General features: G+C 44.9%; 1 protein-coding gene across 6 annotated transcripts in view; it reads left to right on the top strand.

Annotated features, from left to right (window-relative positions):
* RC3H1 (ring finger and CCCH-type domains 1) overlaps window positions 1-26,434 on the top strand; it is a 64,174-nt gene that overhangs the window by 13,923 nt on the left and 23,817 nt on the right. For all 6 annotated transcript variants that reach the window (XM_040984286.1, XM_040984285.1, XM_040984284.1 and 3 more), the window contains exons 2-8: window positions 6,924-7,302; window positions 13,871-13,991; window positions 15,197-15,436; window positions 15,795-15,970; window positions 19,328-19,528; window positions 21,778-21,910; window positions 26,306-26,424. In XM_040984286.1, coding sequence (XP_040840220.1) covers window positions 7,072-7,302; window positions 13,871-13,991; window positions 15,197-15,436; window positions 15,795-15,970; window positions 19,328-19,528; window positions 21,778-21,910; window positions 26,306-26,424 — 1,221 coding nt within the window. In that variant the 5' untranslated portion in view covers window positions 6,924-7,071. The remainder of the gene's footprint in view (window positions 1-6,923; window positions 7,303-13,870; window positions 13,992-15,196; window positions 15,437-15,794; window positions 15,971-19,327; window positions 19,529-21,777; window positions 21,911-26,305; window positions 26,425-26,434) is intronic.

The following is a 26,434-nucleotide window of genomic DNA, read 5'->3' as shown; positions in this document are numbered from 1 at the left end:
ATCCGAAGCCAGGAGCCTCTTCCGGGTCTCCCATGCGGGTGCAGGTTCCCAAGGCTTTGGGCCGTCCTCGACTGCTTTCCCAGGCCACAGGCAGGGAGCTGGAAGGGAAGCGGGCGTGCCAGGATTAGAACCAGAGCCCATATGGGATCCCGGGCGTGCAAGGCGAGGACCTTAACCACTGCGCCACCGCGCCAGGCTCCAAATCTCTTTTGTTAATAAAACAAAAGCAGACTGTGAGTAAGTCAAATGATAATATTAGTGATGAAAGTATAGAAACTGAAGAGAATGCTTGTTATTGACCAGAATTTAAAGGTGAAACTTGAACCAAATGCTCCAAGGTGGGATATGAGCATTGGAAGCTCAGTGCCTGCTCCTGCCTTGTGGGTTTTTTGTTGACAAAATATTGCTCTGAGGAATTTAAAATACTGTACATGTTTGCATTTTAACAATTTTATTTATTGAATTAACTCTTTTTTTTTTAAGGTTTGTTTATTTTTATTGGAAAGTCAGATATACAGAGAAGAAGATCTTGCATCTACTGGTTCACTCCTCAAGTGGCCACAATGGCCAGAGCTGAGCTGATCTGAAGCCAGGAGCCAGAAGCTCCTTCAGGTTTCCCACACAGGTGCAGGATCCCAAGGCCTTGGACTGTGCTCTACTGCTTTCCCAGGCCACAGGCAGGGAGCTGGATGGGAAGTGGGGCCACCGGGTTTAGAACCCAATGCCATATGGGATCCCGATGCATGCATGGTGAGAATTTTAGCCTCTAGGCTATGGCACCTGGGCCCTATTGAGTTTACTCTTACATAATGTTTATCACATTTACCAGACCATGTTTTTTGTGTGGCTCCAATGTGTTTTGGGCTTGATGATGATATAAATAACTTGAAGAAGCTTAGAAAACATTTGGGAAAATGAGTTTGGAGAAAGGTATTTAAAGAATGAGGAAGCAGAAGTGCTTGGATCTAGTATCTGTGTTTTTGGCCTTGTCTCTGAAATCTTTCTTTGTGATTTTGTAATTCTTGAAATATAATAGTCTACGTAACTTACTGTTCTTAATCATCACATTTCTTTTTAAAAATATTTATATATATTGGAAAGACGGAGTTACAGAGGGAAGGAAAGAGAGAAAAGTATTCCAGTGGCTGTTCGTTCCCCAGATGGTCAAAGCGGCTGGAACTGATCCAGTCTGGAACCAGGAGCCAGGAGCTTCGTCTGAGACTCCCATGTGAGTGGCAGGAGCCCAAAGCCTTGGACCGTGCTTTCCCAGGCTGTAAGCAGAGAGCTGGATGGAAAGTGGAGCAGCTGGGGCATGAAGTGGCACCCCTGGAAGTGCTAGTGGGATACTAGCACTTCCAGGAGGACTGGGCAGTTGGGCCATTGAGCTGGTTCCAACCATCCGATTTCACGGGCAAAGTCAAGCTTTAAAAATGCTACTTGAGGGCCCGGCGCGGTGGCCCAAGTGTTTAAGGTCCTCGCCTTGCACGCCCGGGATCCCATATGGGCTCTGGTTCTAATCCCGGCAGCCCCGCTTCCCTTCCAGCTCCCTGCCTGTGGCCTGGGAAAGCAGCCGAGGACGGCCCAAAGCTTTGGGAACCTGCACCCGCGTGGGAGACCCGGAAGAGGCTCCTGGCTTCGGACCGGCATAGCATCGGCCGTTGCACTCACTTGGGGAGTGAATCATCGGACGGAAGATCTTCCTCTGTATCTCTCCTCTCTGTATATCTGCCTTTCCAATAAAAAATAACAACAACAAAAAAAAGTCTTTAAAAAAAAAATCCTACTTGATTTGGTCTCTTCCTTCTGTCTTTACGATCAGAAGAGTGCTTGTGTTTGTAATGTACAACTGCGTGTTGGTCATTATGTATGTTTCTATATATTTTTTGAAAACCCTTTTCTTTACATGAATTTCAGAACTTCATTTTCCCAGAGTTAATCTCTTTTTCTATGTCTTATGTTGTCTTGCCCTCTGGGGTACATACTGGCGGGAAGCTGGTCCCGTAGCTGTCCAGGACCATGAGCCAGGAGCTCCTGTACGGGTTGCTGGCGTCTTTTGAATGATGTTCACATAGTTGCTCAGGGTGGGAAGAATGGAGGGTTCAGGAAAAGTGAGCATGATCATTGTTTCCAAATTCTCTATTTCTTCCTGTTTCTGGGAATGACAAAGGGAGAAGCCATACCCAGGAATGAAGATTGGCCACCTGACACCTGATGGGGTGCATACTCCGAGGGTCCTGCCCGAGTGGTTTGGATAGTTCTGAAATGCTGTCCATCTCCCTGATCCAAGCTGGGGAAACCCCTGTCCATTGGCTGACATAGTCAACTCTGGAGTTTCCATTTGCCCAGATGTTTGCTGTTAGCTTTGGCCGGGGTCGTTGTCCAATGTGTTCTGTCCTCCTTCCTCTGGCATGGTACCAGATGTCCTGTGCAGGACCCAGTGGGCTGCCATATCCGCTGTGTGCATCAGGGCCTGCCGTCCATTGCTCCGTCTTTTCCACTGAGAAGGACCCAGGTGGACCCAAGGACCCAGGCCACCCTGGACACATACCCCGCCCCTGGGATCCACAGCTTGGCCTAGGGACCGCTGGTGTTTTAAATGATAGCCTAATGTGCCTGCCTGGGAGCTGACTCTGTTGTGTCGGGTTGTGCCTCTGAGTGCTGGTATCTGTATGAGCACAGGTCGAGCCAGGCTTCCTCCCGGGAAGGCGGGAGGATGACCCAGTGCTTGGGTCCCTGCTACCCACCTGGCAGACCCAGAGATAGAGTTCCGGGCTCTGACTTTCGGTTTGTTTGTATTGGGCTATGTGGAAAGAACACCGATAAGTGAAAGATCTCTCTCCCCATCTTCTCCCTGCATAACTTTGCCTTTCAAATAAATCAGTTCTACTGCTTAAAAAAAAAAAAAAACGGGTTATAATCAAATTGGGGGACGGCATTGTGCATAACAGGTTAAGCCGCTTTTTGTCATGCTAGTGTCCCCTGTGAGCAGCAGTTTGAGTCCTGGCTGCTCCACTTCCAGTTCCACTCCCGGTCAGTGTGTTGGGAAAGCAGCAGACGGTCAGTGTGTTGGGAAAGCAGCAGACGACAGCCCTGGCTATCTCCCACCCATCGGGAGACCCAAATTAAACTCCTGGCTCCTGATTGCAACTTGGTTTGACTGCCATTGCAGTCATGTGGGGAGTGAATCAGCAGATCTATGTCTCCCTTTCTGTCTCTCCCTTTTTTAAAGCCTTTCAGATAAATAAATGCTAAAAAAGTGATGATGATGATGAAATTGGAGAAATTACACATCATATCCTGTAGGGCTTTGTAAACCAGGGTAAAAAAATATTAATTTTATTCTAAGTATAACAGAAAACCATTTCAGGATTATTATTATTATTTAGGAAAGCAGCTTTACAGAGTGGAGAGACAGTAAGATCTCCATCCACTGGTTGCATTATCCAAATGGTCACAACGGCCGGAGCTGGGCGTACCAGAAGCCAAGCACCAGGAGCCTCTTCTGGATCTCCCAGGGTCCCAAGGCTTTGGACTATCCTTTGTTGCTTTCCCTGGCCACAGCAGTTGGATGGGAAGTGGAGCAACCAGGACACGAGCTGATGTGCTGATGTCCACGTGGTACCCTGATGCTTGATGGGAAGTGGGAGGAGTGTTAGCCATTTGAACCCTGCAGCCCCGTGCCAGATGTTAAGCTGGAAAATTGTGAGAAAAGGTAACTGGAGATAAAACTTTGATGATTCTGCATTTCCACGATTGTTTAGAAGAATGGGCAGTGTGCTAAGGTAGAAGGGGATGTTGGTGTATTTCACGGAGGACATAAACATTACAATTATATTACATTTTGTTGTGAAGACAAGTAAGGTTAGAATAGTGACTTGACCATTTGGTTGGGAAGAAGTTTGCCGTAAGAACAGAATGATGGTGACGTTGTCAGCAGATACGAAAGAATGTAGGCTTGTGACTATATGCCAGCTTTACTTGTTCACTTCCCAAATGGCTGCCACAGCAGGACTGCGCCAGGCCAGAGCCACGAGGCTGGGAACGCCAGGTGCTGGAGCTGCCTGCCCGCTCCCGGATGCGTTAGGAACGGGCGTCGAGCAGGGCTCAAGCCGCTCTCATACGGGGTGCTCATTGCCGCCTCAACTCTTCTCTCCCCTTTTCCTTATGTTTAGCCTTCAGTGTAGAATCGCATGCTTGAGGCTGGGTGTTGATCCAGGATATCTATCTGGATAAGTATCTTAATACTGTCCCTTTTTAGTTCCTGCTGTTCTAAACGTTCATTTATCTTACCTGTAAAATGGGATGACAGTGCTACTTTTATAGTTTTCTGGTTTTTTTTGGCATATAGCACTATATGTGGCATCTAGCTGTGTAAGATTTTCGTAGTGTTTTTAGAGCATACAGTTCTCTAACAAGCCATATCCAGTTCTCCTTCTGAATGTTATGTATTCACGATAATCTGCAGATGGAGTAGAAGTGGGACTGAAGTCCACGCCCACCACGTGGCCTGCTGAGGCTCAGTCAGGGTAACTCCCTGCTCCACACCAGTCCTTGTTTCCATATTTGGTCCTGTCACAGTTGTAGCATTTGATTTTACAGTTGAGGAGCATGATTAGATACTGTGTTTTTTTAATATATCTGGTTGACAGTTTCACTTTAAGAGATAGTAATAATATTAACTGACTTGTTGGTACTCATTTTGTAAATGTTGATTAGAAGTGTTGATAATGCATTATTTCAGAAATCAAGTTGTGGGCAGTCTTAATTTGCTTCTATTTTTGTTACTGCAATAACTGTTTAAAATTTAGACCTTGAAAATGATGTTAATTCAGGAAAGGTACTGATGTGCTAAAATCTGTTTCTGTTTCACAATTCCTGCACGGTAGGATAGAATACTGGTTTGGCCGACTTTACTGCATCCCTGATGTCGGCGCTCAGGCCGCCCTTTGCCACTGCCCCACACGTCAGTGTGGCCCAAGCAGTGCTGTGAACAGCTGCCCCGTGCGTGCGTGGCGGTTAGCTTGCTTACTGGCCCCTGTATTATCGGTGATGGACTTAAGGTTGAATTGAACTGAATGCCTAAAGTGTAAGATGCATAGATACATACTTTGCTTCTCTGATTGTATTTTAAATAAGAATTTGTTCATTTGCGTGACAGAGAGTGCACGCCAGCCATGGCGCTGGGCTGGTGCTGAAATCCAGGCCTGGGGAGGCAGTGCTGTCCTCCTTGTTGGTGGGTCTGCCCGCAGTGTCACCAGCTGCCTCGGGGCCGAGACCGGGAGGGAAGCCAGACTCTGACTTAGGCCCTCCAACTTGGTCTGTAGGTTATCTGGGGAGTGAACCAGCGGGTCTCTTCCAAGATTTTTTTTAAATTTCCTCTTGGGGGGAGAGAGTGCCGGTTGCATCGTTCATCTGCTTGTTCAGTCTCTAGATGCCGCCAAGAGCTGGGGTCAGGGTGTGGGGCTCCTTCTGCATCTCCCACATGGTGACAGGCTCACGTGACCTCGCTGTCCTCCATGGCCTCTGGAATGTGCGTTACCAGGAAACCGCACTGGGGGCCGAGGAGCAGTTCCATCCAGGCACTCCAGCAGAGGCCTCCCTGACCACTGGACCACAGTGCCCAACCAGTCCAGGAGTCTGTCAGCTTTTGATTTAGTTATTTAAAGATTGATTTTGTTGTTGTTGTTGTTTGAAAGAGTTACAGAGAGGAAGAGACGGGCGGGAAGGGGATAAGGGAAGAGGTTTCCTTTTGTTCACTGGTTTACCTGCTCACCAGCCAAATCTGAGTCAGGTCGAAGCTGGAAATTTAGAACTCCTGGTGTCTCATGTGTGTCCCAGGGCCAAGGAGCTGGGTGAGCAGGGCAGCAGGCAGAACAAACACCAGACCTGTGTGGGATGTCATTGTGTAGGCAAGTGGCTGCTTAGCCCACTGCACATGGTGCCAGCCCTGCTTCCGTGCTGGTGAGGAGTCTACTGAGCGTCCTGGAACTTCAGCATCGGTGACCTGAAAAAAGCTTGCAATAGACATTTTTTTGTCTTTTGCAAAAACAGGGTAGACAGTGACATTTAATTATGGGTTCCAGTCATTGTGCTAGTTTCTGAAATGGGGAGATTTGAAGTAAATATTTTAACTGTATTGATACACATAGCAAACAAGCATAGACCATACAAGGAGGCGGAAAGAGATGGCTGTTGGGTGCAAAGCACGGAAGGGGAAGGTGTTGGTGCTCTGGTGACCAATGCTGGAGAGGCTGTGCCCGCGCTGCAGTGCCAGGCCCTGGTGACCAATGCTGGAGAGGCTGTGCCCGCGCTGCAGTGCCAGGCCCTGGTGACCAATGCTGGAGAGGCTGTGCCCGCGCTGCAGTGCCAGGCCCTGGTGACCGCTGCTGGAGAGGCTGCACCCGCGCTGCAGTGCCAGGCCCTGGTGACCGCTGCTGGAGAGGCTGTGCCCGCGCTGCAGTGCCAGGCCCTGGTGACCAATGCTGGAGAGGCTGCGCCCGCGCTGCAGTGCCAGGCCCTGGTGACCAATGCTGGAGAGGCTGTGCCCGCGCTGCAGTGCCAGGCCCTGGTGACCGCTGCTGGAGAGGCTGTGCCCGCGCTGCAGTGCCAGGCGTCTGCGGATGCCTACTTTGGGAGGCTGCACTGATGGCCTGAGTGGCGGGGCTAGCGGGGTTGGCCCACTGTACAGGAGGCTCGGTCGAGCTTGCAGACTGCAGTGTTGTCCTGCTGTGCCTCTGGCTGGTGGGACCTCTAGGTGGCGAGCCACAAGGGGATTGCTATGTCTCTGTCTTAGTCTCTTTCTATGCCTGCCCTCTCTCCAATGAAAATGTTCAAATAAAAGACTGAGGATTCCTTTTCAGCAGTTAATGGTTTAATAAAAAATGGTGGTACTTATTTTTTTTCCCATTTTCTCTGTTTTCCAGGTTATATTTCACACTATGTGCTGACTGTATCTACAGAAGATATTTTAAAAAAAAAAAAGATAAACTTTTTTCAAAGATTTTGATTCCAGTGGAATCTGCTTTAGATTTGTGTGTGTGTGTGTGTTAGTCAGTTGTAACTCCAGAAGCAATGCCTGTACAAGCCCCACAATGGACGGATTTCCTCTCCTGCCCAATTTGCACTCAGACTTTCGACGAAACAATTCGAAAGCCCATCAGTTTGGGCTGTGGCCACACTGTGTGCAAGATGTGCCTGAATAAACTCCACCGCAAGGCTTGTCCATTTGACCAGACCACTATCAACACAGACATTGAGCTGCTCCCTGTGAACTCGGCGCTGCTGCAGCTTGTGGGTGCTCAGGTGAGAGGCCGGGCAGACCGCCGGCTTGCGCCGCGGCTCTCCCTCAGGGAAAGCTGTGCATTAAAATGGGGTCATATCAGATAATTCTGTTCTCTACACGGAAGTTGTTATGGTACTCCTGTGGTTTCTCATGTGAATGCAGTATTAGAACATCCGTTTAATTTCATAATTAGATTTTTAACAGTCCTATTTGTTCTGATTATGCAAGAAATTTAAATACAGAGATCTTGTAATGTTGAGGACCATGTTTATGAAACCAGTGTACTTGTCTTAATAGGAAAGATGAAGCTATTTCAGGAAATTTTACTTTGCAGTCACAGCTTGGGATATTTGATATTTAGAATATCAGATATGCTGGGATTTTCCTCCCTTGGAGCCCCTTCCTGTCACATAACAGGAAACCTCCTTCTTTCTCACTATTAAATAAACCTCACTCTGCGTACTAAAATTGTTAGCATAAAAATCCTTTTTAAAAAAAATATTTTAGGGATAGAAAAATATTGGTATCATTGATGCTTTGTTAAAAGTTCTCAGAAAAATATTATCAAATACTCCTAGGTATCTAAGTGTGGAAGTCCATGTGATACTGTAGAAGATAATATTTGAAAAGTTTGTATTTTCAGTTTAGAGATGCATTTCCACAGATTTTATAAAGCCAAAAAAGGTAGATTTTTACTTACTATTAACTTATATAATGTCAATTTAAATTTCCATAAATTTACCATAAATTATTTTCTGAGTACATATAAAGGAACTTTTATTCATGAATATGAAGAATTGAGACGGTCATATATAATGTTAGTATATATGTAAAATTTTGCAGCGTTTTAGAAGTTGGAGTGGCAATACCTTAAAAATTTGCAAGTGTAACTGTCACAATCAAGCATGCTTACTCTGGGTTGGTAATTTTTTCAAATAATTGAAGACAAAATCACAGAAAGATATTTGCACACTTAAATTCCTAACAGCATCAGTCACAGTAACCAGAGAATGGAAGCGACTCAGATGTTGCCTGACAGATGAAAGAATAAACATGATATGGCATGCAGTGGAGTGTTGTCCACCCACAAGGGGAATGGAATTGTCTTATGTCCCCTTTGTGGATGAGCCTTAAAAATATGCTGAGTGAAATAGGCCAAAACAGAAGGACCACTTACCCAGGATAGGCAAATTCTCAGAGACAGAAAGGAGGACAGAAGTTGGCAGGGAGGAGGACAGTGGTGGCCGATGGCTGGGTGGAGAGAGAGAGTGGTGCAGGGTATGTGATGTTTTGAACCTTAATGTGTTATATGTGATGTAATGGTAGATTTTATGTTACGTGTATTTTACCAAAATAATGATCATGCCATCAAGTGAGATTCCTGAATGCAAGATTGTCTTAATATCAGAAAATTAGTTACTGAAGTTTACCGCATTAGTAGAATTTTTTTTAAATGCCATATTGCATAATCTTATCAGTAGACAAAGAGAAGGTTTTTGGCAACATTCAGTACCAGTTCATTGTAAAAACTTTCAAGAAATAAGGAAAAGCTGGAAGTTACTTCATTAAGATGAAGCATTGGTTTGAAAGTGTGCAGATGACATGTTACTTAATTGTGAGAGACGAGGTGCTTTTCCCCTCTAACGTCAGGAGCAAGGCAACGATTTCACTGTTCGTTTCTGTTCAACATTGTACGGAACATTCTAGCCAGAGTACTTAAGCACAAAAATGAAATTAAAAACATCTGGGTAAGAAGGAAAGGGAAAAGTGATTCTATTTAGTTACAGATGACTTGATATTATATATGGAAAATTATAAGGACTTTATTAAGTATAAAAGCTTTTATAACCAATGCATTCATTAGCCAGGGTTACAAATTACAACAGCATATAACTAACAGTTGCATTCTCTTTATTTGCAAGGTAGATAGTAACCAAGAGTTCAGGGAAATCTCCCATTTGCAGCTCACTCCCCAGATATTCACACAGTCGTCGGAGCTAGGACCTGAGTTGAGTCGAGCTCGCTCACATGGGCTGCTGAGACCTAGGCAGGTGACCCATTGTCCCTCACCTCTGGCTTCATGTTAGCTGAGGCTGGCATCAGAACCTGAGCTGAGGCTCCCAGCCGTCAGGCATTCCAAGCAGCATTCCAACTGGGCCAAACCCCTGCCCGCAGAGAGTTGTATCTGTGTCCTGGTAGTGGAAAAACTTGGAAAGAAGAATCAATTCTACCTTTGGTAGCAATTGAAAAATGAGATGTTGTGAATTTATTTGCAAAGTAAAACTATTTGAGGACTACAAATCAATATTGATAGAAACTTAGTAAATATTTACTCAGATTAACTTAATGGATCAAAACCTAATGTAAGAACTAGAACACAGATCTCTTAGAAGAAGAAAATAAAAGCGTAAGTCTTCATGATCTCGGATTAAGCAGTGTTGTGTCTTTTTTAATATGCTTGAATCACAAAGAATAAAATGTAAAGAAATTTTTTTTATTTCATCAAAATATGAAGGCTATTTCCAAAGATACCATCAGGAGAATAAACAGCCTACAGAATGAGTCAAAAATTATAAATCCATCAAAATAAAAAGAAACAATAAAAAAGTTGTAAATCCATATATCAGAGAAGGGATTTGTTTCTAAAATAAAAGAATTGTTACAACTCAGTAGTAAAACGATGAATAATCGAATTAGAAATAGGCAGAGATGTAAGTAACTCAACATAGAAGATGCACAGATAGCAGATGATCAAGCGAGAAATTAGTTGCTCAGTAGCTTTTCATTAAGGAATTGTAGGTTCAGGTAAGAGTGAAATACCACTATGTATCAGAACAGCTAGAATCCAAAACACGACACAGAATGCTGACGTAACTGCCTTTCTTTGCTGGGTGGGAGGAGAAATAGGAAGTTTCTTACTAAACTTCATGTATAGTCTTAATCCAACTTATTTGAAAACTTAGCTATATATAAACTGTCTCATGTTTAATAATTTTCCCTCATAACTACCAGAAAATGCATGCAATGTAGATGCTTTTTCTTTTTCTTCAATTTCGGATGAAGTTTACATAATTGAAAAGGATGCACAGCCATGCTAGTTAAGGTGGGAAGGGGAAGATGGATGAGACCACTGTTTCCAGTGGAGAGAAGGGGAGAAGCCTCACCTAGCATCCTAGTTTAAACAGTATCTGGGAATGGGGGATGGCCACCTGATGTCACTCCAGGGTCCCCAGTGTAGTGCATGCTCCGAAGTTTCTGCTCGAGTTGTTTGGATAGTTTTAGAATGCTGCTGATGTTGTTCTAAGGGTGGTGGAATGCTTCCCAGGTCCGTTGGCTGACATAGTCCACCCTAGAGTCTCCATTTACCTAGATACTTGCTATAAATGCCTGGCTGGGAGAATTGTCCAATCTGTTCTGCCACCCATGGTACTAGATGTCCTCTGCAGGCTTCACTGAACTGGTTGCAATGTCCTCCATGTACATCTGAACGTGCCGTGCCCTGCACCATCTTCAGCAACTGAGAAGACCCAGTTCTGACTAAAGTACTCCACAATCAGAACACAGATTCTGCAGTTCTCGCCATAATTGGAGCTCTGAGTCCAGCAGTTCAGTTGGAGGGTCCCCAAAGAAACCTCACTGTTGAGTGTGTCAGCCAGTGCGGGGTCCAGCTCAGTCTGTCACCCACATCAGCCTACACACGCATTGGTGGATGCTGCAGCCCAAGCCAGCCCTGCCCACCATGCACTCGACCTTCACACACACCAGTGAGAACTGCAGCCCAGTCGGAGCCATCCCAGAAACCTGGCAGGTGCACCCGCAGCCCTGGTTCCTGTGTGTGCCAGTGTGTGCTGCAGACTGGTCTGGTCTGTTGCACATCCCATTTGCCTTTTGTATACACCAGTGGGAGTTGCAGCCTAATTATAAAACAGTATTCATCCTTACAGTGCTGTATGAAATGAAGTCCTAAGAAATCATTGTCAGAGTACAAAAGGACATGGATATCCCTCAAATGTACATTGCAAAGGGAAAAGGCTCATATACAGCAGGTTTAGCTACTGTTTCGAACACTCAAGCCTTTGATGGAATTGCCTGAAATTCAGTTTTGCCTCCACTTTTGATCCAGTTTTCTGCTAACGTGCCCGGGGATCAGAAGTGCTGGCTGAAGTGTTGGAGTACTCTGGCCCTGTGTGAGATCTGGGCTGAGTTCTGGTTCTTCCTGCCTTCAGCTTTGCCCAGCTCTGGCTGCTATAGAAATTCAGGGACTAAGCGACTGTTTATACAAGATCTGTTTCTCCCCCGTGTCGCCGTCTCTGTGTCTCACTCTGCCTTTCAAGTAAATGAAAGTGAATAAGCACACATTTTAAAAAACTTTAGCACTAGTAAAAAAAAAAAATGTCGAATCCATGTTGTGATACAGCAGATTAAGGGTAACTTTATATTGGAAGAACTCAGTGAAAGCTGTGTCAGCCACATGGTCAAGGTAACATCAGCAACAGTAAGTCATAGTGGCAGAATGTGGCCTTGGTGTGATGCAGTGAGCACAGGTGCAGGTGGCCAGTAACTGTTTCAAAGGACGGTCAGAATCCTTAGCTGCATAGGAACACTTCACAGTTCAGTGGAGAGAGAGAGACAAGAGAAATAAACTTTAGGGATTCGGTAGCATAGCAGCTATAATTAATAATATATTCTATTTTAAAAATTACTACAGGAGTTATTTTAAATATTTTCATAGATAATTGAATAAGGCAAGTGACCTGTTTACTAGCCTCATGGTTAATCATTCAAAAACATCATAAGCATCGAAGCATTCCTTTATATTCCAGAAATGTGTATAATGAATTTGTCAGTTGAAAATAAAATTTTAGGAATTGGTGAATGAAAGCGCATTGTGGTTTAGTGGCATAAGCCACCATTAATGATGCCTGCCTTCCATAAATCTTCTATCAGCTAGCTGCCTGCTATTGTACCAACGAGCGGCAGATGAAGGTTTAAATCCTTGGTCCTTGCCCTCTGTGGGAGAAAGCCTGGCTCGGCCCAAGCTGTTGTTGGCGTTTAGGTAGTAATCAGATCAATGGGAGACCTTGACTCTTGATTTCTTGTTCTGTCTCTCTCCTCCCTCTGTGTGTATGTGTACCACTCTCTCTTCCAAATGAGTAAAAGTCAACTTTAAGAAATCTTAACTTCATGATACCACTTTTCACCTCCTAGGTAGGGGCTTTAGCCAAACTCTGAAAATCCAGTTGCAGTGCTCAGGTACACAGCAGAGCGTTCTGTGTTACATGCCAGTTCTGGCTGCAGAGTGCAGCGGGCTGCTGTCAGACCCTAGGAGGTGGCAGTGGTAGCTCTGATTGGGTTCCTGTCACCTCTGTGGAGACCTGGATTGAGTTTCCAGCTTTGGCTTTGCGCTGGCCCCTGACCATCGTGGGCATTTGGGGAGACAGCCAGCAGGAAGGGGAGCTCGGCTGTCGGGCTAGTGTCCCTTCTCTCCCCTTTCCCATTCTTTCCTCTGTGTCTTTCAAATTAAAGAAAAATACTTCTAAAGATGTATTTATTTTTATTTATTTGCTGAGTCACTCCTGATATGGTCACAGTGGCCAGAGCTGAGCTGATCTGCAACTGGGAGCCAGGAGCTTCTTCCAGATTGCCCATGTGGAAAGCATAGCTGCTTTCCCAGACCGTAATCAGAGCTGGATCAGAAAAGGAGCATCTGGGACATGAGCTAGTGCCCATGTGAGACACAGGCACGAAGGACAAAATCAACCTGCTCTGCTACTCCGTTGACTTTAAAGGATAGCGTGTGAAGGAATTCGAATCATTATTCACTCTTGCTAGGTGTGTAAAGTGAGCTCTGCTTTTAGAAAATAATCTAGTATTTTTTAAGAAATGTAAACTGCTACCACTCCTTAGTATGCTTGTAAAGGCAAGAGAAAATATATCCACAAAAATACTTGTTCCCGAATGTTCATAATAGTATTATTTTAAAAAATTTTAAAAACCAGTATGATTTCCCAAAAATCAAAATAGTCCCTGAATGTTGGTCGAATGGTGATTATATTTAAAACGTGGTATGTCCTTTCAGTGGAATGTTAATCAGCCATAAAAAAGAGGTGCTGGTTCATTCTACAACTTTGGTGGTCCTTGAAGACATGGTAAATGAATAAAGTCAGAAAAGACCAGATGGTGTATGATTTTGATTTTGTTTATATGAATTGTCCAGAATAGACAAACCTGTAGACTATTGATTCGTGTTTCCTAAGAAATGAGGGATGCCTGTGAAGACGGCTGGCTTTTTGTTTTTGGTCGGGGGAGTATTACTAATGTTCTAATTTCATTGTGGTGCAGGTTATACAACTGTGAACATATATTTTTTTAAAAACTTGTGTATGTTAAATTAGTTAATTGCATTTCCATAAAGCAGAAGCAAAATAATACAATAAATTTATGTGTATATCAAAAAACTCTTTGAAAAGATTCAGTAAATTTAGTGATTGTTTTGATGTTGCTGGTATTACAGCTAATCAGCATCTAAAATGTACTTAATATTTTTATCATGAATGAATACTCAGACCTTTTTGATTTGGTTTTCAGGTCCCTGAACAACAGCCCGTTACTTTGTGTAGTGGGGTTGAAGATACAAAGCATTATGAAGAAGCCAAGAAATGTGTGGAAGAGTTAGCGTTGTACCTGAAACCACTCAGCAGTGCTAGAGGTAAACTTTGTACAGTGTGTGTGATGTTGCATCTGTTAACATTGTGGCATAGTGGGTAAACCACCAGCTGCAGCACCAGCATTCCCATATGAATATTGGCTCAAGTCATGGCTGCTCCACTTCCAGTCCAGCTCCCTGCTCGTGTGCCTGGAAGAGAAGCAGCAGATGTTCTAGGGCAGGGTCCTTTATCTGTGACAGACCTGGGTGAAGTTCCTGGTTCCTGACTTGGGCCTGCCCCAGCCCAGGCTGTTGCAGCCATTAGGAGTAAACCAGCAGATGGAGGGTGTGTCTGTCTCTCATGTGCTCCCTCCCTCCCTCTCTAACTGCCTTCTAAATAAATAAATCTGAAGAAGAATCAGAAAATTGTCAGGATAAAAATATGTTAAGCCATTAAGGTACGTTCTCATAAATAGTAATCAGATTTATGCATTTATAGTAAATCAAGCCTACTTTGTGCTAAATAATAATATTAGAGGGACCAGCATTTTGGCGTAGCAGATTAAATAACCTCCTGCAGTGCTAGCATTGCACAGGCATTGGTTCAAATCCCTGCTATTCCATTTCCTGTCTAGCTCCGTGCTGATACGCTTGGGAAAATAGCAAAGGCCATCCCGAGTGCTTGGGCCCTTGCCCCGTGTTAAGGACACAGGTGAAACACCTGGCTTTGGCTGGCTTGGCCCGACTGTTGTTACCATCTAGAGAGTGAGCGTTGCATGGGACATCTCGTCCTGTCTCACTGTTGGCTCTGCCTTTCAAATACATAAGTCCTTAAGAAAAAATCCCATTAAGTACGACAGTGAGCTGAGAGCTTAAATGATCCTAAGTGTGACTTAGGAGTGCAGAAACGTCAATACGTTAGTGATTATAAGAGGGCCTCTTTTAAAGTGTATTACTGTTATTGATTACTATTATTTGAAAGGCAGAGATAGAGGAGGAGAGACAGAGAGGTCTTTCATCCTCCAGTTCGCCCCACATTTGGGCTGCTGTGGCTTTTCTACTGAGAGCTTCCTCTTCCTCCCATTGGGTGCAGCCGCAGGACTCCCCTGCTGTGCCCGGTGACAAGCAGGGAGCTGCACGGAATGCCAGCGCCTCCGGCACAGGCTTAGCTCACTATAGCACTGTTATACCACAAGTGATAGATTGGGTGGATGGGGTAACTCATGCTTTTATGCTGTTTCGTTGTTAGCATTTGTTCTCCTTCACAGGAGTAGGTTTGAACAGCACTACTCAGAGTGTCCTGAGCCGCCCGATGCAGAGGAAGCTGGTGACGCTGGTGCACTGCCAGCTCGTGGAAGAGGAGGGCCGGATCCGGGCCATGCGGGCCGCGCGCTCTCTGGGGGAACGCACGGTCACGGAGCTCATCCTGCAGCACCAGAACCCTCAGCAGCTCTCTTCCAATCTCTGGGCGGCGGTGCGGGCCAGAGGCTGCCAGTTCCTCGGGCCAGGTAAGGAGCTGCAAACACACACGATCGTTTCTTGCAACAGTCGGTTACTAAGTAATGGATTGCTTGACTAGTCATGGCTGAGGTAACTCCTTATGAGTTAGTCTTTCAGAGAACTTACCATTTTTCACTTGATACCCAAAGTTTAGTCATTTTCATGGAAGTTCTCCTGAATGTATCAATCAAGTGTTTGTTTTCATAACATATGTGTGAAAAAAAGGTTTAAAAGTAAACATGTATGCTTTATTATATTGCCCACTAACTGGAGAGATGCCTGTAGAAATTACTGATTATTTCCCTTGTAATAAATGGATTTCTCTTCTCTACACACGTGTAAACTGGCTTCTCCCAACTTTACCAGCAATGCAGGAGGAAGCTCTAAAACTGGTTCTGCTGGCCTTGGAAGATGGTTCTGCCTTGTCAAGGAAAGTGTTGGTTCTCTTTGTGGTGCAGAGGTTGGAGCCCAGGTTTCCTCAAGCATCCAAAACCAGCATCGGACATGTCGTTCAGCTCCTTTACAGGGCCTCCTGCTTCAAGGTATGAGCCTGCATTATAATTATAATAAAGCCTCAGTGAAGTTTCCGATGTCTTTTTAGAAAATTCCAGCCATGATTTTCTTTGTTCTTTTAAAGAATGTAGATAGGGCTGTTGAGCATCAGCCCATGCATATTCTTTATCAGGCTCCGCGCCAAGCCCATGGCTGCCGAACACGTGGCGCCCTTGAACGGGGACTTGAAAGCAGATAGAAAGTGTGGTGGAGACCCCCCAGAAAGAGACTTCAATAGAGAGAAGCCTCCAACCTCCAAGCAGACTTCAGACACCTGAAGACTTCTGCTTTCTGCCAGGGACCTCTAGGCCCCCTGGAGAATGCCCGGCTGCTGTTGCCCCTCTCTCCACCCGCTTTCAGCCAGAGCGGTCTTCGGCTCCCATTCCTGACAGCAGCTAGGGTCCGTCCTGCAGAACATGAGGGGTCAGGTGGCATAGCAGGCAGTTAGGACCTCTGGTCCCTGGTGAAGCTGTATTTGTATAATAAAATAATTGCTTCTCCCCATTTCCTGCCCTTCCAAGAGAATGCTCTCCCTAGCTATGGTCCTCAAGCCTAACTTACAAACTAAACAAGAGGGATTTGTAGGAAGACAATTGATTGGATGTCGTTTTATAAGAACAATTGAATGGATATCATTAGTATGACCAATTGGTCGGATATCATTTGAATTGGAACAATTAATTGGATATGCAAAACAGATTATTTTCAGACAAGGGTGTGAAAACAATTGATGGGTTCAGTAGACAGGCTTATGAGAACTATGTAAACTCCCCAATGCCTCCTTGTTTATCCTATGGGACCCTCAGTCGGTAAAAGCCTGAGGCAACTAATAAACTTAGGCTATTGACCACCAAAACAAAAAAAGAATGTAGATGGCATACTGTTATAGTTAAACACTATTTGGTAGAAAGAACAAATGACTCAAAAACACCAGAATATCCATAAGGTGTGGCTCTCAATCATTTCAAAACATTGATATTAATTTTTAAAAATCAGAAATTTGGGCCCAGTACTGTAGCCAAGTGGCTAAAGTCCTTTGCTTGTACGTGCTGGGATCCCGTATGAATGCCAGTTTGTATCCCAGTTGCCCCACTTCCCATCCAGCTCTGTGCTTGTGGCCTGGGAAAGCAGTGGAGGATGGCCCAACGCCTTGGGATCCTCACGTGCGTGGGAGACCGGTAAGAATCTTCTGGCTCCTGGCTTCAAATTGTCTCAGCTTTGGCCATTGCAGCCACTTGAGGATTGGACTGGAGGACAGAAGATCTTTCTCTTTGTCCTTGTCTCTGTAACTCTGACTTTACAATTAAAAATAAATCTTTTTGAAAAATGAGGAATGAACAACATGTCCAGCTTTGTCATTTAGGTCCCTGTTGGCGGGCGTGCGGCAGGACGGCTGTTTGGGAGTTAGCTGGGACCAGTGTTGCCACATGCATGAGCACTTGATTTCATTCTGAGTCACCTTGGAGTAACAACAAAATGTAGTTAGCTCTTGATTTGTATGTATTTAGTCTGTATGAACAAGCTACGTAACAGTATAAATTCAACTTTCCTTACGATAAGGATAGCACATTTTAAAATGCATGTCATTGTGTTACAAAGTAGGAGCTATACTCTGGGGCTGAATAGTGATAGGATATTATGATATTATGATGCTCTGTAGTTGGTTTGCTGGGAGGGAAAAGATGGAAATTTTCTGATAGGAGAATATGAATCCTTCTTGGAAAAAAAGCTTTACATGGCAAAATTTGTTGTAAAGTATGTAAGGAATGGATGGTTTTAGGCTACAGTTACTTTTTTTGATTTAATGAGCCTAAGCCTCAATCCAATTTGACTTAGAAAGAGTGAGTCATTGGAATGCTAGCAATAGTATTCACCACAGCAAGTGAGGAGAATAGATTTAATCAACAATAGGATGGTTATTAAGGTACTGACTGGCACAGATTTACTGATAGCTCTTTTTATCATCATTCTGTTTTTTCTAGCCCAGCATCTCAGACTGTGTGGTCCATTCCACAGAGCTCTTTGATATTTAAATCATATAGAAATTAGTCATCTTTAGAATCACATCAGCATCTAAAACTCTTTAGTTTATCAGATATGTATTTTTGATTTATTTTGAAAGAGTCTCAGAGAGAGGGAATCTTCCATCCATTGGTGCATCCCCCACATGGCTGCGGTGGCCAGTTGAGCCCAGTGCTGAGTGCCAGGAGCCTGGAGATTGAGCTGGGTCTCCCACAGTGGGGCAGGGTTCCAAAGACTTGGACCGTCTTCCACTGATTTTCCTATACACTTGGCAGGAAACTAATTGTGGATCAAAAGTGGAGTTGCTGGAACTCAGAGTGGCACCAGTATGGGGTACTGCTGTGGCAGGTGGCATCCTTATACCCTGTGCTATAAGCACAACCCTAGAGTTTCTTTTATAAAGAATGTATACACACGCACACTTGAAGCGGCATGTATGTCAAGATCTATCCAGTCCTTACTAAATGTTTATTTTTCTTCTGCTTGAAAAAGAGAAATGTTCCATCTGGTGACTCACTCCCCAAATGCCCACAGTCCCATATGGCCGGGCCAGGCTGAAGTCAGGAATCTCAGCCTCCATGTGTGCCTGCCTTGTGGGTGGCAGGGTAACCCAAGCATTTGAGTCATGGTCTGTTTTCTCCTGGTATGCATTAGCCAGCAGCTGGGGCAGATGTGTAGGAGCCTCTGTGGGAAGTATGTATCCCAAGTGACAGCTTAGCCGGCTGCACCACAGCACTTGGCCCTATCCAGTCTTTCAGTTTCATCTCAGAAAATATTCATTCTTTCTGTTAGATCTATCCAGGAGATGAAAAGACGGAGTTACTGAGTGAGAAGGAGAGGCAGATATCTTCCATCTGCTGGTTGACTCCCTGAATGGCAGCAAGGCTTGCACTGAGCCAGGCCAGACCCAGGAGCCAGAAGTTTCTTCCTGGTCTCCCGAGTGGACGCAGGACCCCACCCATTTGTGCTGCCATCTGCAGCTTTGCAAGCAGGGCAGTGGACTGGGAGTTGGAGCAGCCAGGGTCACATCAGTAAGTACGAGATAGTGGCACTAGAGCTGTGTGCCACAGCATGTCTCTCCCTCCTCCGCTCTTCTAAATTGGTTTGATTTGGAAGAGTTACAGAGAGACACAGGGAGCTTGATCAGTAGTGGAGGTGTCAGGACTCAAAGCAGCACACACAGGAACTTGACCCGCTAAACCGCAACACCAGCCCCAAGAAGTGTGTTTGTTATGGTAAAGTTATGCTATCTACGTGTGTTAATTTAAGTATGAACTCTTTTTTTTTTTTTTAAGCACATTATATGATTATTTGTGTCTTCCTAGGTCACAAAACGTGATGAAGATTCTTCCTTGATGCAACTGAAGGAAGAATTTAGAACTTACGAAGCTCTTCGTCGAGAACACGACTCCCAGATAGTACAGATTGCTATGGAAGCGGGTTTACGAATTGCACCAGACCAGTGGTCCTCTTTGCTGTATGGAGACCAGTCCCACAAATCTCACATGCAGTCCATTATTGACAAGGTAGAACCTTTTGTTCTTTCTTTCTTTTTTTTTTTTTTTTTGTTTTAAGTTTTGTGGAGGCTTTTTGTTTGTTTTTTGATTTATTGGGAAGGCAGAATGACAGAGAGAAAGATACATTGCGTCTGCTGGTTCACTCCCCAGATGCCTGTGGTGGGCAAAGCCGGGCCAAGCTGAATGCTGCAGCTAGAAATTTCATCAAGTTTCCCATGTTGATGGCAGCAAGCCAAGTGCTTGGGCCATTGGTAGGAAGTGCATCTAGCTGGAACCCAGCCACTGCCAAGAGATGCAGGCCTTTCAGCAGCAGCTTAGCTGCCTGGGCTACAGTGCCTACCCCTGTTCTTTACTCCTTAATATAATATTGGAGTTTTGGTATTTTGTCATTTGATAATTCATTTGTTTAACAAATGTGTGTCAAGGGCCCAGCGCATTGGCTCAGCGGTTAAATCCTCGCCTTACTCGCTTCATGATCCCATAAGGGTGCCAGTTTATGCCCCAGCTGTTCCACTTCCCATCCAGCTCCCTGCCTGTGGCCTGGAAAAGTAGTAGAGGATGGCCCAAAGCCTTGGGACGCTGCACCCACATGGGAGACCCAAAAGAAGCTCCTGGCTCCTGGCTTCAGGTCAACTCAGCTCTGACCATTATAGCAACTTGGAGAGTGAACCAGCGGATGGAAGATCTTTCTGTCTCTCCTTCACTCTGTAGACCTGCCTTTCCAATAAAAATAAATACATCTTTAAAAAGAAAATGTGTGTCAAAGTCTCTGCTTTTTGTAAATTGTATTCTGTTATCAAGTGTCATGTCATCACCAGCCACATCATAATACCATTATGCTCAGCAAAGCTTCATTATGTTAGAATACTTTGTCCCGCTTTCCTTCATGTTCCTTTAAGAGTTCCCTGTTTTTCATCATTGTCTGTCTTCCTTATTATATTGTTGTGAGTAATGATCATTGGTCAGTTAGAAGTATTTATTTTAAAAGATTTGGGCCTGGTGCAATAACATAGCAATTAAAGTCCTCAGCTTGAGCATGCTGGGATCCCATATGGGCGCCGGTTCTAATCCTGGCTGCCCCGCTTCCCATCCAGCTTCCTGCTTGTGGCCTGGGAAAAGCAATCAAGGATGGCCCAAAGCCTTGGGACCTTGCACCCATGTGGGAGACCTGGAAGAGGCTCCTGGATCCTGGCTCGGATTGGCTCAGCTCCAGCCATTCTGGCCGCTTAGGGAATCATCGGACGAAAGATCTTCCTCTCTGTCTCTCCTCTCTGTATATCAAGCACCTGTCCGGAGGAGTGCCAGCACCACAGGTGGAGGCTTAGCCTACTGATGCTTTGTGCCACCTGGACAGTGGCGCTGGCCCTAAAATTAGCCTTTTTCCAAATATAGGTCACTTTTTTTATGGTAACAAATGAACTTTTAATTGATCTTGGATGAAAACTCCTCAAGGAAGGCCAGGAATCTGTTGGGCCCTCACTCTGTAAGAGCCCCACGCTGCAGAGCCCAGGGGTGCGGGCTGGACAGGCTGGCTCCTTGGTGGTTTTGCTGCCCGTCAACCGTGTCAGGGAAGCGAGGCCTATGAGTTGCTTGTGGCCAGCAGCCACGGTGGGACCTCTCTGCTGGAGGCCCCACCTTGTCCATGGAGGCTTTTGTGGTGCTCTCTCAGGAAGTCCCTGCCAACTCATTCCAGGTGTGCCACTTGGCCTTGGCTTTCACGTAATGCCAGCTGTGAAGAATTACTATCAGAGTGTGAATCGTTAAGCACTAGGGAAATACGCAAGCTAATAGCTTCCGATAATCCCTGGCTGGTGAAATCTTGAGCTGGAAAAGACTTTGGAACTTGTTTAATGCACATGATGGCCGGGCCTCACCTTGAGTCTGTGAAGGTTTGTGTCCAGGGAGTTCAGTGTTGTTTGCCTTTTGTATAGCATTATCTGTAGACTGTATTCCCCGGTTTTACTTCACAGACCACTCCTAGATCTAAACACAGTGCTCTAGAATGTAGAGTAGAAAGAGTACTTTAAAATTGAGGAACTGAAAACGTTCTCACGTTTGAAAAATATGATGGCTGAGGGAACAGACCTTATACAGTACACCAGCCTATGGATGCAGCTTTGTCTGGGTGGCAAATAATCCAGTTTTACTAAATGTATAGAGAAGAAAAGCTTAATAAATTGAAAAAGCATAATGTTGTAAATAATTTTCATTCTTAGATTGTTTTGCTTTTGGATAGCTAACATCTATCTACTTTTAAGTTGCAGACCCCAGCCTCTTTTGCACAAAGTGTTCAGGAACTGACAATTGCTCTGCAGCGGACTGGAGACCCAGCAAACCTGAACCGACTGAGACCCCACTTGGAGCTGTTGGCGAACATTGACCCTAGTCCAGGTAAGCCCAGGAAGTTCCACTGGACGCCGCAGTGCTGCTCGGGGACTTGGCTGCCTGGTGTTGTGTTCCTCTAGAATTCCCAGGCTTTAGTTTCTGTCCTTGGTCTTGTCCGGTGGCACCATCATGCCAACCTTTGTCCTTATTGTTGATACTTCATCTTATTACAAAATTGTGTTGGATCTTCCCATTCTCATCTTTTGCCCAAACTATGTCCATCACTATTTTTATATTTTTTAATAAAATTATTTGAAAGGGGAATTGAATTACAGAGAAAAGGAGAGAAAAAGAAAGTGATCTTCCCTCTGCTGGGTCACTCCCCAGATGGCCACAAGGCCGTAGCTGAACTCCCAAGGCAGGCAGGTGGCTGGGGCTGGGCCAGTCCGAAGCCAGGAGCCATCCTCCACTGCCTTCTCCTGTCGTCGGCAGTGAACTGCATCCAAGAGGAGCAGCTGGCACACGAAGAAGCACCCCTTATGGGTACCAGCTGAAACTTTCTTAATATTCACTAGTTGTTTATCAGTTTCTAATTCCATTTCCTTTGTGTTTCGCATTTCATAATTTTTTCTTACATTTAATCTCTGAGGCCTGGCACCACAGCAAAGCAGACTAAGCCTCAGCATGTGGTGCCAGAATCTCGTAGGGGTACCTGTCCAGAGCCAGGAACTTGTTCTCAGTCTCTCACATGGATACAGAGGCCCAAGGACCTATGCTGTCATCTGCTGCTTTCCCAGGCATTTTCAAGGGTAAAGTCCTTGAGTTGCTGTCCGCTGCCTCAGGGTACATGTTATCGGGAAGGGAAGTTAGAAGTGGGACCACGTTCTCAACGCAGACACCTAAATGTGGGGGTATAGGCACCCTGCTGCATGTTAACTGCTGGGGCAAGCATGTACTCCAGTCTGCGGCTTTTTGTCTTATTTTATTTTAAGAGATTTATTTATTTGAGAGGCAGGGTTACAGAGAGAGAGGGAAAGACAGAATTTGTCCGTATGCTGGCTCACTTCCCAAATGGCCAGAGCAGAACAGTTCAGAAATGAACTTGTGCTCCAGTGGAGTGTAAGATGTCAGATGTCAGCGTGCTATGCCACAACACTGACCTCACAGTCTTCTTAATGAGTTTTTTAGTTTTGTTTATGTGTTTATTTATTTAAGATTTATTTTTGCTGAAAAGGCAGATTTACAGAGAAAGATCTTCCATCCACTGGTTCACTCCCTGAGTGGCTGCAGGAGCCAGGAGCTTCCCGTAGGTCTCCCATGTGGTTGCAATATCCCAAGACTTTGGCCCATCCTCTACTGTTTTCCCAGACCACAAGTAAGGAGCTAGATGGGAAGTGGCCAGGACACGAACCAGCGCCCATGTGGGATTCTGGTGCCTGAAGGGGAAGCATTCTCCAGTTGAGCCGTTGCGCTAGGCCCAACCCTATAGTCTTGTGACATTAAATATTTTATGGCAAAAAAAAAAAGTATCATTGATGTGACTCCCAGTTTCATCAGTCCTGAGTTCGCCTTCCCTCACCATTTTTTATTTTAAAGAGGTATTTATTCATTTGAAAGCTAGAGTTACCCAGAGCTCTTCCATCTGCTGGTTTACTATCTAAGTGACTGTGACAGTCAGGGCTCAGCCAGGCTGAAAGCAGGAAGTTTGTCCAGGTCTCCCAGGTGAGTGGCAAAGGGCTCAAGTATCTACCGTCTTTCACTGCATTCACAAGCCGTTAGCAAGGAGCGAATCAGAAAGGGAACAACGAGGACTTGAGCCAGCACCTACTGGGGATGCCACCTGTCTGCAGCATGGAGCCAGCCAACCACAGCTCCACCCAGAGCTAAACTCAAGCATCTTTGTATCACGACATGCCATCATTAAGTGTTATTATCTTTTGGTAGTACATAAATTAATGTCATAGTTCATGATCTTGTACCGCTGAAGTATGTACCCAAAACAGGCCTTATTGCTTGATTGCTTTCTCAGTATCTAGCAACTCTGGATATCTAGAAGCATTTAAACCTTATTTGTCTAGAAATACGCATCACCCCGCAATGTTACAGCAGCGTTTTCATCTGTATATATTTTTATTATCTGAAAAGCAGAGTTAGCAAGAGCGAGAAGCAGAGAAAAGATCTTCCATCCTTGGGAATCCATCTGCTTCTTAATCCCTTCACTGCTGCCACCCTCATCTCACCGTCAGTTATGGGAGAGTCTCCTATTGTCTATGCTCCAGTGCCACTTGGAGTAAAGGCTGAAATCTTTGTTCTAATCTGTAATGCCTTGCATGGGCTAGTCTTCGTTACCATTCTCCAGCCTTCTTTTTTTTTTTTTTTTTTAAAGATTTATTTATTTTTATTACAAAATCAGATATACAGAGAGGATGATTTTCCGTCTGATGATTCACTCCCCAAGTGAGCGCAACGGCTGGTGCTGCGCCAATCTGAAGCCAGGATCCAGAACTTCCTTCTGGGTCTCCCACACGGGTGCAGGGTCCCAAAGCTTTGGGCTGTCCTCAGCTGCTTTCCCAGGCCACAAGCAGGGAGCTGGATGAGAAGTGGAGCAGCCGGGATTAGAACCGGCGCCCATATGGGATCCTGGTGTATTCAAGGTGAGGACCTTAGCCACTAGGCCACGCCGCCGGGCCCCAGCCTTATTTCATACTCTCTATTCAGTCAACTCCATCATGACAGACAACATTCACAAGGTCTCTTATATGTCCACTAGCCACATTCAGATCCTTTTTCCTTAGATTTTTATTCAAATGTAACCTCAAAGAGGCTTTTTCTAACTCCTGTCTAAATTTTCTATATGATAAGTCGAAATCTCTGAGGAGGCAATAAAATGGTTTAGGTAGGTAGGCAGTTTGGGTCCTGAGCCAGGAACCATACAGCCCCTGCTCTTTGTAAATCCACCCACCTGTCAGTGACTTTCCCAGGACAAGTTCCCCTTCCCGAGCTAATGGGAAGACTGGCAACGCCAAAGGTCAGGGGGACCTCTCTATTTCCACAAACACAAGAAAAAGATAGAATTCTATCCATATGTGCCACACTTCTCTTTGTTCAACTTATCAGCTGCTAGGATGGCTCAAATTATTGGCTTGCTGGCTTCAGGCTAGCCATTGTAGGCATTGGAAGAGTGAGCTGTGTGTGGAACGACTGTCTGCTTCTCAAGTAAATAAAACTAAGTTAAAAATTTGGGGGAAGCCACTTTTTGAAGTGGCCATTTACTTGAATTTTGTTTATGGAGGTGGATGTGTGGCATAGCCATTGAGACACGTGCGTCTCATTTCTGGGTTCCTGGTTTGAATCCTGGCTCTACTTCTGATTTAACTTACTGCTAATGCATAAGTAGTTCGGTTCCAGCCACCTATGAGCAAGACTTGGGCTTCAGCGTTTAGCCTGGCCCTGCTCTGGCAGTTGAAGGCTTCTGGGTGGTGAACCAGTAGGTGGGAGTAGCTTTCTGCCTCTGTCCATTTTTCTGTGTCACTGTGCCTTTTATATGGAGAAGGAAAAAAAGAAAAACAAATAGGGGCCAACGTTGTGGACTGGTGGATTAAGCTGCTGCTGTGATGCTGGTATCCCATAATGTTAAGATGTGAATTCAAATGCTGCCTGCTCTGCCTTGAGAAAGTCATTGGAAGGTGGATCCATGCCTTGGTCCTTGATACCCGTGTGTGAGACCCGGAGAGGGCTCTGGGTGCCTGGCTGCGGCCTGGATCAGCCCTGGCTTTCATAGCCAGTTTGGTAGTGAAATGGCAAATTGAAGATCTCTCACTACCTCTCTCTCTTGCTCTGCCTTGCAATGAATAAATCTTTACAAATGAACTCTGTTTACCTTATAATAAGCATGCAGATGTGTTGCCTGCAGGCCGTCCACAGTTAAATTTTGTTTGTTTCAAACAATTCATCTGCACAATGATCTACATTTGTTAGGTGCTGGCACTTTAAAAACTAGCATAAAATCTACTAGTTTAAAAATCTCAACTTTGGGGTTTATCTGGGAAATAATGATGGATTTTGCAGTGCCAGTCTTGGACCTTTGCATGACAGTAACTCCTTAAAGCTGAGTAATGACCCTACCCGTTAGCTGAAAGATGAGATCGCCAAGTCAGCGCGTCTCCTGTCACTGCCCGTGCCCTCTTTCAGGGTCTGAGGCGGGGGCCAGTTTTGTCTGGCCTGCCTCATTCTTCTATGTCAGCTTTCTTTTGCTTGTGGTTGCTTCAGTTTGCCACTTCAGCTTTGAAAGGATGTATCCACTTCTTTAAAATAATGATTAGGCAAATAAACTATTATCTGAACAGTATGAAGCATAACTTGATGTTGCTGAAATGCTGACAATCCTTTATTAATTTAATATTGGTAACATATCAAATAACTTTATACTTAAGTTTTTTTCTCTTTTAATTTGTTGTATAGATGCTCCTCCTCCAACTTGGGAGCAACTAGAAAATGGGCTGGTTGCTGTACGTACAGTGGTACATGGGCTGGTGGATTATATTCAGAACCACAGCAAGAAAGGGGCAGATCAGCAGCAGGTAAGAGGGA

Source organism: Ochotona curzoniae, unplaced genomic scaffold, assembly GCF_017591425.1.
Source record: "Ochotona curzoniae isolate NIBS_2020 unplaced genomic scaffold, NIBS_Ocur_1.0 contig_4105, whole genome shotgun sequence".
Classification (NCBI taxonomy): domain Eukaryota; kingdom Metazoa; phylum Chordata; class Mammalia; order Lagomorpha; family Ochotonidae; genus Ochotona; species Ochotona curzoniae.
Note: the sequence above shows the minus strand (reverse complement) of the source record. Positions and strands in the feature narration are given on the sequence as shown.